Source organism: Amblyomma maculatum, chromosome 2, assembly GCF_055883805.1.
Source record: "Amblyomma maculatum isolate TAMU_Amacu chromosome 2, ASM5588380v1, whole genome shotgun sequence".
Classification (NCBI taxonomy): domain Eukaryota; kingdom Metazoa; phylum Arthropoda; class Arachnida; order Ixodida; family Ixodidae; genus Amblyomma; species Amblyomma maculatum.
The window spans coordinates 17448425-17461725 of record NC_139345.1 but is presented as its reverse complement, the minus strand read 5'-3'; the positions used below and the strand labels follow the sequence as shown (position 1 = coordinate 17461725).

General features: G+C 41.9%; 1 protein-coding gene across 1 annotated transcript in view; it reads right to left on the bottom strand.

Moving 5' to 3' along the window:
• LOC146198065 (arylsulfatase I-like) overlaps positions 1-8633 on the bottom strand; it is a 34446-nt gene extending 25813 nt beyond the window's left edge. The window contains exons 1-4 of the mRNA XM_084591845.1: positions 8626-8633; positions 7435-7540; positions 6838-6997; positions 2615-2727 (exon numbers count right to left, since the gene is read on the bottom strand). Of these exons, the coding sequence (XP_084447971.1) occupies positions 2615-2727; positions 6838-6997; positions 7435-7540; positions 8626-8633 (387 nt within the window). The remainder of the gene's footprint in view (positions 1-2614; positions 2728-6837; positions 6998-7434; positions 7541-8625) is intronic.
• Positions 8634-13301: the final 4668 nt, after the last annotated feature.

Genomic DNA, 13301 nt, shown 5'->3' with positions numbered 1-13301 from the left:
TGAGTTACTCGTTGGTTAACCGATTCCGCGATTATGGGCTGCTGTGACAGCTTCTTATTTTCAGTTTTAAAGTTTTATTTTTATTTCACGTGTTTACTTATTTGTCCAGTACCCACGAAGTCTCTCTTTTACGAAATCGAATGAACAACGTGGCTATAAAGTGTAGTGGTAGCGTACCGCTGTGCGGACTAAGGTAAACAGAGCACACTATAGGCTTTTAAAAGTGTTCATGCGTTATATAATTGAAACTCAGTCATGGTATGTGCAAACCAACAAATATTGTTTTCTTATCTCAAGTGCAGAAGGCGTGATTTTAATTTGAAAGAAAAAGTGTGCTTCGTTTACTTATGTCCGCACCTGTACCTGACTCGCGATATGGTTAGAGGATCGTTGAATCGGTTTCTAGCTATTTACCCTAATTTTATTTGGAGCACAATAAATTTACATGTCATTCTTGCGTGTCATACTAATTTTCAAGTCATGTTTCAAACATTTCATAACAATTCATCTAATATTAACCACATTCGGTTTCATGTAACTCAACGACTCCCTCAATAACTCCAGTTTTTATCGGCACGTCGTGCAACTAAGACGCCGGCTCTCCACTGAATTAGACAAGTGAAGCCATATCGCGTACGTACAAAAACAAGTGTTGGGAATATTTAAAGGCGAGAACCTTTTTCGAATCTGTATAGGGTCTATATTTCTTTATTTATTTACTAACTTATTAATTTATTTCAGTTTTTGATAAGAGACAAATGCAATGCCTGATACAGGAAGCTAAAGGCATTTGGTGCCTGATGAGGCTTCTGTCCCTATGCAGGTCTAACTGATGCTGCAGCATATAATTAAATAATATATTCCTTAAGAAGACCACGTATGCAGAGCGATGCTGTTCTACAATTACAAAAACTTTTCACACCTACAACACACCACACATTACATGATACTAGCTTAATTTTTATCAACATATGACAAATGTAACTGTTGTGTAATAGCACAAACTAAGACGCATTGCGTTTGTAGATTGCGAAAAAATTTACGCATAACGTAAAATGACCACAAAAACCAGATCACAGAACAAGATGAATAGTAAACTTTCTTTGTTGCACAAGGATTATTTTACAAAAGGAAGAAAGTTCATTTCTGCGTATTATTATACCAGAGAACAATGATGTATCAATAATATGGCTTTGAAACACACGTGCTGTACATTCAAAGTTTAGCATTCCTTTAACGTTATTTAGGGTGGTAGGTATTTGAAAGGCCATTGATTGCGTTCCATAATTTGTCCTTAATATTAATGTGCGGAGATCTAAGAGATATTGAACATTTTCGGTCTTAATTTTCGTGAACATTTTCTGGTGTATCATTTGCAATAGCTTGAAATAATATAAATGATCCGCCCTTAGCATGCTGTGCTTTTTAACAAAGGAGCTGTTCTTAAATCCTGTACGCTTCTAAAACAATATTCAAATCATCACAATAATTTCTTTTGCATAGTATTTAGTTGAGTATAATTGGAATGCGTAGTGGCCCCCCAAACAGTCAAACCATATGGTAATCTGGAGCAGAAAAGGGCAAAATAAATATTCGTTTTAGCCAGAGAAGTATCAAATTAAATATTTTGTACTGACATTCAACTACACGGGTTAATTCCGTGCTTAAAGTTTTTATGTGAGTGGACCAGCTCAGATCTCCGTGAAACCGAACCTCGAGAAACTTTTGCTCCTGTGCTTGATTTATTAATATGTCCTCAAAGTTTACATCGAGTTAGGTAAAAGTTTGTTCATAGGACGAAATATGATATATGTTGTTTTAGATTCCTTTAGTTGTAGTTTATTGTTCCTTAACTAGTTTGATAGGTGTGCAAGGTAGGTGTTTACAGAAGATTCTAACGTCAGTAACTTGTGAAGAGAAGAAAATATCAGTGAGATCTGCATACATTATAACTTGAGTAGAACTATCTATCGCGACAATGTCATCATGTACATTAGGTGTATTATTGTTTCTCATTTAGAGAAATAATAATGGACAATAATGGACCTAATGTGGATTATTGCGATATTTCTTGTTCTAGTACATTAAGTTCCAATGCTTCAATAAATTTGACGACAAACGCAGTTTAGAGGCGTTTTTTCTTTTTTAGCGCAGATCGCTTGTGTTTAGGACTGGGTGCGTAAGCGGCTGCGCAAAATAAGGACTTCCATAACTGAATGGAAGCAGGAGATGTAGGCTAGTCTACAGGCTTGGAAATATACTCTGGATTATGAATAATTTGGGTAACTTTTGAAATTATGTAATCCAAGCGTCATTCTAGCTGTCGTTAGTAGAAATTGTCTCTGTACAGTATACATTGCCAGGAAGCGCTCTGGTTAAGCGGCGCCTGAACTAAGAGAAGTCGAAGTGCGTCAGCTTCCCCTCTCAAAGCAGGCCAACTGTGACCGCTGATTGTCGTAAGCTTCCCCATCTTGATCACCTACTTCTGCTCACAAATACCTTATGTTGAGTTCAAAGTACGTATAATGGGATGCATGGATGTCACGTTTATTTCAAAGGACCTAAAAGCAGTAACAAAGTACAGCACGCGTTTGAGACAATGTCGAGCAATTACCTTTCCAACCAAATGAGTTTCGTAACCCAGGTCCTTGAGATACTCGGGAAGAATCCGTAAGTCCAAAGGCAGTCCCCAGGGTTCACCTATCAAAATAGGCATGCCTTGCATGCCTGGAGTAAATGAGGGAGTTGATTTCTCATTGGAAATATATCCAGAATACATTAGCAAAAAATTGCGAGGGACTTTAGCGACTAAAGTATTGAAAGGCGAAAGCCTTAGAAGCCTCATCTTGTCCAGCGTTCCTGCCATCTGCAATCACACACTTGAATGCGCGCCAAAGAACGACACGCGACAGCCGCCCCAAAAGCGGGACACACTTTGTCTACGACAGTATGAGCCATTAAAGCTTTCGCCTTAAAATTGGAGGGTCTCTGAAAGCGTACCTTTCCTATCCTATAATTTGCCTCCCATCGTTAGCCTCTTGTCGGCATTCGTTGCAGTGTTACATATAATTATAATTGATTTACAGGAAAGGAAAGGCACAGTGTCTATCACACGTTCTTCGGGAAGTGTGTTTGGACAGTACAGCATCGCTCCTGTCGTGTGACGTTCCTTGGCGCGCGTTCAAGTGTGGCACTGCAGATGGCAGGAACGCATCTCGCCTTGGCCAATCAGAACGCCGCAAAAGCGGGACACACGTTGTCCACAAGAGAATGAGCCATTAAAGGCTTTCGTCTTAATAACGCATTTCGGCATAGAGTAGATCCAAAACCTGAGCTCATCCCACAAATTATATGCGGTGGGAGGTAAAGATGTGTGAGATTGGTTACGCTCATATTTAAAGAAGAGTGGCGCTTGTGTTGCACACTTCTTATTCTTCCTACTTGGCCCCCTGAGAGATAGAGAGAAAACCTTTAATGGAAAACATATAATTTAGCCGGTGTTTAGAATCGTTGACATGCCACTCTGCGTGGAAAAGGGAAATCGGGAAATGCGGAATGAGAGCTGCGTGGAAAATAAAAGAAATAAAGCAAGAGAGAGATAGAATGCAGCAGCTGCGCACTATGTGCACGGTACATCTAGTAAGGTTATAACATGAAATAAAGAGATTCACAATCTGACAAATGGGCTGACAAAGTTTACAATGTGAAAAATGTCTGATTGTTGCATGTAACGTGAAAAACAGCTTGCCTAACTGTCGAATGTCTTTTAAACACAAAATTAGAAAGTTCATTGCAAGTACCTGTTTCCTAGAAGGGACCTATAACAAAGTGTACACTGCAGAGCCAATGGGCCAGACGTTAGCTTATTGATCTAATGCATAAAACACAGTCCAGTTTCGATCCCTACCACTCGCGGTTGTGTTGTGCGATGTCAGCGCACCTTTATAATCCCCAGGTGGTCGTAATTAGTCCGTGGCCCTCCACTACGGCTCCTCTTTCTCTCTTTACACTTGCAATCACAAGTTCCCACCTTCCCTTACGGTGTGGTTCAGGTGTCCACAGAAACAAGTGTGACAGACACTGCGCATTTCCCTTCCTGTGAGCCAATTATTATTATTATTATTATTATTATTATTATTATTATTATTATTATTATTATTATTATTATTATTATTATTATTATTATTATTATTATTATTATTATTATTATTATTATTATTATTATTATTATTATTATTATTATTATTATTATTATTATTATTATTATTATTAGGGGCACAGGGAGTGCTTCGCCTTTAAATGTTCATAGCATGCGTGCTCGTCAGCAAATGCAGAGCACTCAAGCAGGATAGGTTCAACAGTTTCGTTGGAGCCGCGGTTGTCACAGTGCCGACTGTTTATTTAATCAAAACGGTATCATGAGCCGTTTGTAAATGCATAGTGGAGGCGAAGTTGATGATATAGTGTTTCCAGACAGCGAGAATTCTTCTTTTCTTAGGGGGCGGGGGACAGTATTGACTTGATATGGTTTGACTGAGTAAAGAAATTGGTAGTTATGTATCGACAAGCTTTAGTCCAGAGCCGATATTTTTCTTCAGAAGAAAATCTTTGAAGCTTGTTGGGACACATCAGACTTCCTGAAGAAAGTCCGAATGTGTCTGTGATGTTGGTCGCCTTTACGGCCGCTTAATCTGGTTTTTCATTGGCCAGGATATCACAGGAAGCTAGTATCCACTGAAATGTTATGCACTGGCCTGCGACAGTAGCCAAATGTTCAGAAGTATAAGCATGGCAGGGGCGTAGCCAGTTGGTGAGAAGGGGGGGGGGGGGGGGGGGGGTCCAATACACTTCTTCAAAATTGTTTAAGGAATGCATCCCTCCTTCATTTGAACCTATTTTTTCGGCTATTTTTTTTTTTTATCGGCGGCGCGTAGCACCCACAAAAATATTTTCCAGAGAAGCGGGGTTGTTAAATACTTTCTGAGCAGGTTATAGTAAGGATTTGCAGAGGTTATTTCGAGACAGTTACGACAACCCATCGGCAAGCGATTCGTCACAAGATATAAGAAACTGCTTCTTCATTGCCATGAAGCTTGGCTATTGTAGGGATGTATTCCGCTGCGTTATTTCATCAGGAACAAAGCGTATCTACAACGGCGTCGGTGCCGTTGTGTGTGAGCAAAAGTACATGATCAGGCTCGACAAACATACATGTATTTACACTGGCACTATGAGGGGTAAAGGGAGTACATATTCTATCACATCTAAGAAAAGCCAAGCTACTAAACTGGAGGCTTAGTGGTTGTGGCTTTAGCCTGCTGAGCCCAGTCGTGATTTCGAGTTCAGGCCGCGGCGTCCAGATTTCTGCAGAGGAAAAAAAAAAAAAAAAAACCTTTACGCCTTAGTTCCCCGTGATGTCAACGCACGTTAAAAGGTATCTAAAAGGGTCTGAATAAATTGTAAGCCTTCCTGTACAACGACCCTCGTAGTCCGTGTACCACATAACAACGTCATACGTGCAATATCATCTGTGTGTCCTCTAGCCGCCCTTAAGGACGCACGCGAGTAACTTCATTTCATATATAAGCAGCTGTAATGCATAGTTCCGCAAGCACTGTCGAGTAACGCTCAGTCGCTTTATCTCTCTTCAAATAGTTCGGAGATGCCGTTTAGCAAAAATAATTGATACCTGTTTTTTTTTTTTGTTTTTTTTTTTTTTTTGTCTAAGTTTATCTGCGTCTCTTGCCAGCTGCTACTAGCTTGCGGCGGGGGCTCGCATGTTTTCGTTTCGCTTACCAAAGTTGCCCTTTAAAATTACGAAAGACGCGTCTGTCCCGCTAATGCACGGGGTCAAGTAGAAATCGTTCTCAACTTTCTTTTAACGCACAAACATACCTGCCCAGATTTTGGTTATGGTCAAGCTGCAGCTTTAAAGCCCGCTTCGATTAGATATATGAAAGTAATTTATTGTCAAGCAGTGTCCGAGATTTTGAAAACGGAAACCTAAAAAAAAAAAGAAAAAAAAACCGTTCGTGAAACGGACTCTGCGGACTTAACTACGGAAGTTACTTGAACTTATGTATAGCAGACAGCCTATAGTCCAGATTTCTGGGCCTAACTTACACTAAGGCGTAGGCATGCAAGGTACATTCCCGAAGTATAGTGCAATACCATTACCAATGCTCGTCGATTCGCTTAACGGTACTGCATTACTCACATGTGGTTCCTCGCGCTTATATGGCGTACACCTCGAACTCTCATTCTGGCGCCAGTGCCGCTTGCCCCTTTATCCTAGTCAGTTCATCGTAATAACCGCAACTATGCACCCTCCGGCGGTAGTAGGTTTCGGACGTAGACCAAGACTGACAGATCAGCTTCGCCAGCTACTGCTTTAAACCACTGGGCTGCAAAAAGAAGTTGACGAAGCTATTCGACTACGAGAGGACGAGGGAATACGAAATAAGTGCCAGCCAGGTGGAGGGTTGGGGCGACGAGAGGAAGAAGTGAAACATCGCTGCCAACATGAGGAGGACGAAGAATTGAGACAACAAGGAGCAGCAGTAGTGCTCACGCATTATCACACCTAAGCAGTCTTAAAACTTCCTAGCGAATATTTGGCTTAGGTTTTCTCAAAATGCATGATCAATAATTTTATGAATTGTCGGCGCTAGAATAAATTTTGTTCTTAAAAGGACGCCAAGATTTATTCTGCACACTTCCTTGTTCTGGGCATTTTTCTTCGCTTATATTTTCTTTTGTTCACAGCACACTGATCTTACCAGAGCATCGGAAGTTTTAAAGCACGCGAAAAAGTTTTTTTCAGACTTTATGGGTCACCTGTGCGTATCGGGTAGCGGCCGGTCATGAAAGCGGATCGAGAAGGAGAACAGGCGGGCAGGGCGTATAGGCTGTTGAGGATGACACCGTCCGCAGCCAGAGCGTCCAAGTTGGGTGTCGGAATTTGTGAGGAGCCGTGGAAGCTCACGTCGTCCCATCCCTGTGAAAAAGTGTTATAATAGATGCTTGATGCGATAGATGAGGATGTGGTGCGTATTATGGTCGTGGCTCCAATTTGTGATCGGTACGTTTTGAGTGAATTCACTGACCCTGACAAGTTTCAATTGGGGCAGTTAAATTATTGGAAGGTTGGTCAGTTCCAATCGTTGGTCAGTTCCAATCAGGTGCCCAGTAGCCATCAGTTTTATTCCACGTTGGTGTTAGTGAGCTCTGAGCTTTTAATTCTCTTACAGTGAGTCTTAAAACCCTAAAACACCGCAAGTTTTGTTTATGTCATCCTTACTAATTTAGACCGGCAGAGCAAAATAACTTTTATTGAGACATATGCCGTCGTTTGACCCCGGAGTAAACTCTAGGCATCTTTGGAAGCCAAGGTCTAGATGCATAAAATAAAGATCCACGCTCCTCTCCGTTTACCTTCACGTTGTAGTTGAAGAGATCAGCGCGAATTTCAAATTTCACAATGCCTTTCTTTTCGTTTTTTCCTATATTTATGTCTTTCATATCGACGCAGATCACGATCCTGTAATGCCATGAAAGGTTGTAGGCGAAAAAGACTGCACGTAGACAGTATAGACAAGATAGGACGAGCGCAAGCTAACAGCTAGCTTATTCAGAAGTTGACACCTATACATATATATAGGACATATAAACGCATGCGCGGCAGATGCACCTAGCCCATGCCTCGTAAACGTGACACGCCATTACACCATACAAGAAAGATTTTAATAAGACTGATTCGCTTCTATATAAGGCGAGAGACGTATCACTGAAGCAATTGTGCGCGCTCTTTATCAAAAGCGGTTCCATTTTAATGGAATCGTTTACCAGGCAGGCGGTAGATGTATCCGCCGCGCATACGCTTACATGCTGTATATTACGACGACAGCCGAATATGAGTATACTAAACGGTAAGCAGCTCCGCCGCAAAAAGTAGAAAAGTAGAGTTTCCAGCCCTGGAAGCTCGAGAAGAGGTGCTCAAAAGTGACGGTCAATTTTTGAGAAGGTGGCAGTGTAATGCTGGCGCATAAGAAAAAAAAATTATTTCATTTTTTTTTTCTCGCTGTGCCACCAGCATCTTTGCGGTCAACTAAGTTTGGTTTGGCTTTGAAGCTTACCGTCCGTCCGAAAGACTAGGGCTATGAGAGACTCCGTGGTGAAGGACTCCAAAAATTTCGACCACGTGGTGCTCTTTAACGTGCCCTGATATCACACAGCACACGGGCGCTTGACTTTTCGCTTCCACCGAAACGCAGCGGCCGAGGTCGGAATTTGGTCTCGCATCCTCGGGCACAGCATTCAAGTGTCCTAACTACTACACCATCACAGCGGGGGGATAACCTTGCGTCTTTATCCACGTGCGTTAAACGTGCTTGCATGTTTACCCAAGTTCTGTAAGCATGGAAAATAAACGTTCAGTTCGCTCTTCTCTTTTATAAGTCCTGCAGTCGTCTGCCTTCCCCAACACCCGATGGTGAAGTCATATAATAGGCCCCGGTCCTACGGTATTATCACTATAGTCAGAAAACATAAAGCTGCTAATTTTGTCTCCGTCCTTTGCATGTATCCTACCTCAGCATAAGCGACCCCGCAACGTCTCTCCCTCACGTCTCCATATCCGAACAAACAACGAACTGACTCCGCATGTATACCACGGGCACGAATTCTTGTCGCCTTCCGTAGGAGCCGCTGGGACCTATCGCAAAACAAGGTAACATTTGCTAGTGATTTTTCTGCAGGCGTTTTAAGTGCGTTGAAAAACAGTAGGCAAGCTAGCAATATGCCTTTGCAGTTCAAAGGGTCCTATATGGGGAGAGATGGCGAAATAGGGACCGTCGTCGCAAAGTGGTCCTCTAACGACCTTTGGTGGACTGTCAGCGTAGCGTGCGCAAGGAGCATAAAAGCAGCATACAACAACTTACAAATCCAGAGAATATTGGTAAAAGTAAAGGAAGGTTTGCTTATTTGTAGATTTTAATTTTTTTTTTTTTTTTCAGAAAAAAGCTGGCATAAAGCAGTTGATAAGATGTCTGTATTCTTATTGAGGTTGTATAATTTTGCAGTTCTGCTCGTTACTCGACCATTATTTGCAGCCTGTTTACATGCACTAGCGGAAGTGTATCTACATCAACACAAAGATCTACGTGAGGCTCACCCTTAGTTAATGCAACCCATACTAGCGTTTGACAAAGAGGACATGAGACTTTGAACCGCTTTTTCGACTTTCGCCGGGGGCTAGCGGCGCGAGTTGCCTAGCCTTCTTTATATAACGCCCACTCATTGTTCCGAAACATGCTTCAATTATTCTCTACTGCCTTTCAGCATGAAAATGTTGAGATAAAGCTATTTACAAATATGTACGAAAGTTACCAGCGTCATCAAGTCATTTAAACAGGTTATGGGACCTAAGTTGGAAAGCAATATGCTTCTTGCAACTTTTTCCCGATATGCGAACGTAACAATGTCCGAAGTTTTAGTTCCAGGGGCATAGATGAAACTTTTAAATTCAGATCATTTTCGGTTGTTCGCCAACAGCTTGCTGATCTCACGACTTTCGCAATTTCTGAACACATAACCTATCTCCCACATGAGTCACGTCGTCTGCGGCATGTTCTGTGCGATTGAGTTTTAGTATTGAAATATATTTGGAGTTTGTAAGCTTAATTTTTTAACATATTTTATAATTACACGATAACAAATAATATACCCGCAAATCCTCCTTCTGTAGACTTTTAGGTAGTTTTTTTTTCTTTTTTTTTAATCTCTTAAAACACGCACTCGTTGATATTTTTGTGGCAGGCCTAATTACTCGGCGTAAGCACAATCTTCAGCAGTAAACTTTTTCTACAGAAAAAAAGCTAATTGATTCCTATCAATCTGTGCATAACAGTATTTTACCATATGCCACATATCCTCACATTTAAGACATGTTCCAGAAAGCTACATTTACTTTTTATTTCGTACATCATTGTATGTAATCTTGGCGAGCCTAGAGAAGTTGGAATAATAGCACTGGCACTGCTCGCCTTGATGCTGTTAAAGAAAAACAGCCTCCAGGTGATACATTCTGACAGCCTCATTCTGATACATATGCCGTGTATATTGTTACGGACGACATCAAGGAAGAAGAAGCGGGCAGTGGCGCGGACAGGAGCGCTCGCGCTAGGCCCGCCAACATTTTCATTAAACGTCATCTCACTGTCATCGACCATCTCTCTGTCCTCTATTCTCCTGTTTTCATCGGCTTGCCGTATCGTAACAATATGATCAGATGTTTTACGTTATGCGGCACTTCCCTGCTTGTCTCGACTAAAACATCCTGCGAAGAGCCTGGGGGCGGGCTGCTTTCTCGAATATGACATGGTCAAGCCGCTGCAACGCCGACACGGCTAAAGAAGCGTCAAATTAACATTAAGCCAGCACAAGGAAGTGAAGAGTGCTGATTGGGAATCGCTGATTGTCATGTGCTATATTTAGTCTCGTACAAAGCGGCTTAAGGGCGAAGCAGAGCCATGTACACCTCGGGTAGTGTCGTAATAAAATATTTAAGCATAGAATATTGCAGGCATGAAATCTAGAAAGTGCAGAAAACGTTTTGCAATTCTTCACCTACGCATCGTAGCTAGCTTAGATATTTGATCAAATGTACTCCATGCGCATAGCAATGAATGCGCTCAACTACAAGAAATATGAAAGTACAAATCAAACTCATGCAAACTTCTGCAGCTAGCGTGCAGGGAGAATTGCTGCTAGCACGCGTTGACTCAGAAGCTACTCCCAAAAATGAAATTGTGTACCTTCTCTTCAGCGATAATAAGCGGGCAGTGTATTTGTTTGAGTATTTATACGTAACGTTCTTTTTCGTTTATGCCTATGTTGCGCTTGCTTGTTGATGGCAAAGCGTGTTTTAATCCGGTCATAAAAATTTAAATGAGAACACTGCTTGCCAACATTACCCGATTATGAGTTTTGCATGGGCAGGCAGCAGCATGGTTAACTGGTATTCCTAGATCCTTGCCTATAGCTAGTACCTAGCTGCTAGAAACTGCAATTAGAAAAAAAAAAAAAAAGAAGCGTACCCTGTAATGGAGTTGTATTTGCTACCACTCTGACCTATAGCACACATTTACACATGCCACCGTGAAAAAAAGCTACTGCTAGCAATAAAAAAATTGTGTGTTTAGACCAGGAAAGAAAATTTCGCAGAGCACACCCGGCCCTTACCAAATCATCTGCCAAGAAGAACACGATGTGCGGCTGCGCTCTGGAGCAATGAACCGCTGGCAGAACCGAAAGCGTAAGCGCCAGCCAGAGCATCCTGCCGTGTGTAGCGCTGAAGCTAAAACTGCTACGGAGCAACGGCACGGGTCAGCCTTCGTATTTCCAGAGTCTCATATGTATTGCGCAGCTGTGGATGCGAAAATAAAGAAACTTGACGAGCCAACTTTTCTGCTATCGAAATGTCACTCCCGTTCCAGTGCAACAACCCTTAGCGTTTTCTAACGGAGAATAAATAAAGCAACAGAAGTAACAAGCACCACTCGCAATATGTAATTGTCGTGAGTTTATCTGTGCCTGTTTTCGCATCCTCCGGTCGGACTCAGAGAATGTGACCTCTTTTAGCAGATAACTTAAATTGTTCCATGTTGGTGAACAAAATGTGTGATTGTCGTCGGGGTTGATGACCATGGGCGAGAGATAGAGAGAGAGCAAACTTTATATAATGATGACCATGGACAAAAAATGTCGAAGGAAGCAACTAATTACAAAAATGAGAGACGTGGCAAAGAATGGTCTCATTGGCACCGAAAACAAAGGAGAGTGAGCTAGCTGTAAAGAAAATTGGATTTAATAGGCGGCAGGGGGAATGGAACCGAAACCCTCCTGTATACGAGGTGGGCACGCTGCTCATAAGTCGCGACAGGTCGTTGTTTCTAGCTGAATAAAGGTGGGCTGAGCTTATGCTTATGGCACATGCTTATGCGTCCATGAGTAGTTACTAAAATAAAAATTGAGGTCATTACGCTAAGAAGAGAAACCTGGAACTTCATGATCTGTTAGGTCATCTTCTTTAAGACCAGCATCCATGGATCCGCGAAATAAAATGAACATTATTGCCTTCGAAGAAATAAAGAACGCACTCTAACTACTATTTGAGCCACTCGCGAGTCACTGAGCAATGAACTCGTGCAGGCCGCCTCGAGACAGAAAGGAAGAGAAGAAAGTGAAAAGCGAGTCGTGTGACATGGAAGAAAAGAAATCCACGTGTGCACACGATTGGAACGAAACCGTAACCGCTACCGTATTGTAATCTTAATGGCTTAGCTTCAGCGCCCTCAAAGTGTATCTGGCGGGTTGCATTTTGTGCTTAAATTAGAATAATTATCTGTGGCTGTGAAATGTGCTGCGCTTGTTTGTAGCGACACCATGGAATTTGTGAGAAGTGCTTGGTTTTCAGTGGGACGCCGCCGATGAACGTAGTTTTTCCCATGTGCTGACATTATCATAACAATTAATACACTGGCAGATTGCTTGTAGCTGTTTGGGTTTCATTGTCAAAGTAATGTCGGTAAATCGCACCTTTTGATATCACCATTCGTTTTATGTGGCAGTCTTAATTGCCTGGTGAAATCCAAGGGCAAACTTAGAATTGCAATTTTTATTACTCATTTTTCATAAGTATGTTCACAAGTTGTGAAGGCATAACCTACAGCCTCACAATTAAAAAAGATGCACAAGAAAACTGGAATCACTGCTGCATGCTACAAAAATACAGGCCGCATGAATGAACTGACAATCGGCGCTCTTTAATGTATGGCCTACAGATCCGCAGTGACGTCAGCAATGCGCATGCTTACATTGAGATTGGACACGGACCGCAAGAGAACACATGTGTCGGTCACACCGGCTCACAACATGTCATGATTGTTATGTACTATAGGTAGAATAATTTTCTTGTTTAGCCTCTGTGGCCCCTCTTATGTATTGTTTTACGTCATACTTCCACAGTGTTCAAACCATACTATCCACTCAGTAGGAACGCTGACATTCTCTCGAAACCTAACTTAACCTGACCTAAAGAAACCTAGCCCATCATATCATGACGAGCAACCGAAAAGGCTTTACATCACTCTTCGAGGCAAGTGGCCTCAAGGTGGTTTCGTCTGCCTTCGACAAACTAGTGAAGTCTACACGACAGCTTTTCCTGTATTGCTTAACTGTTGGGTCTACATACGGTGTGCTTATTTGGATTTTTGTTTCCTATGGGTCGTTGCAGCAAGCTT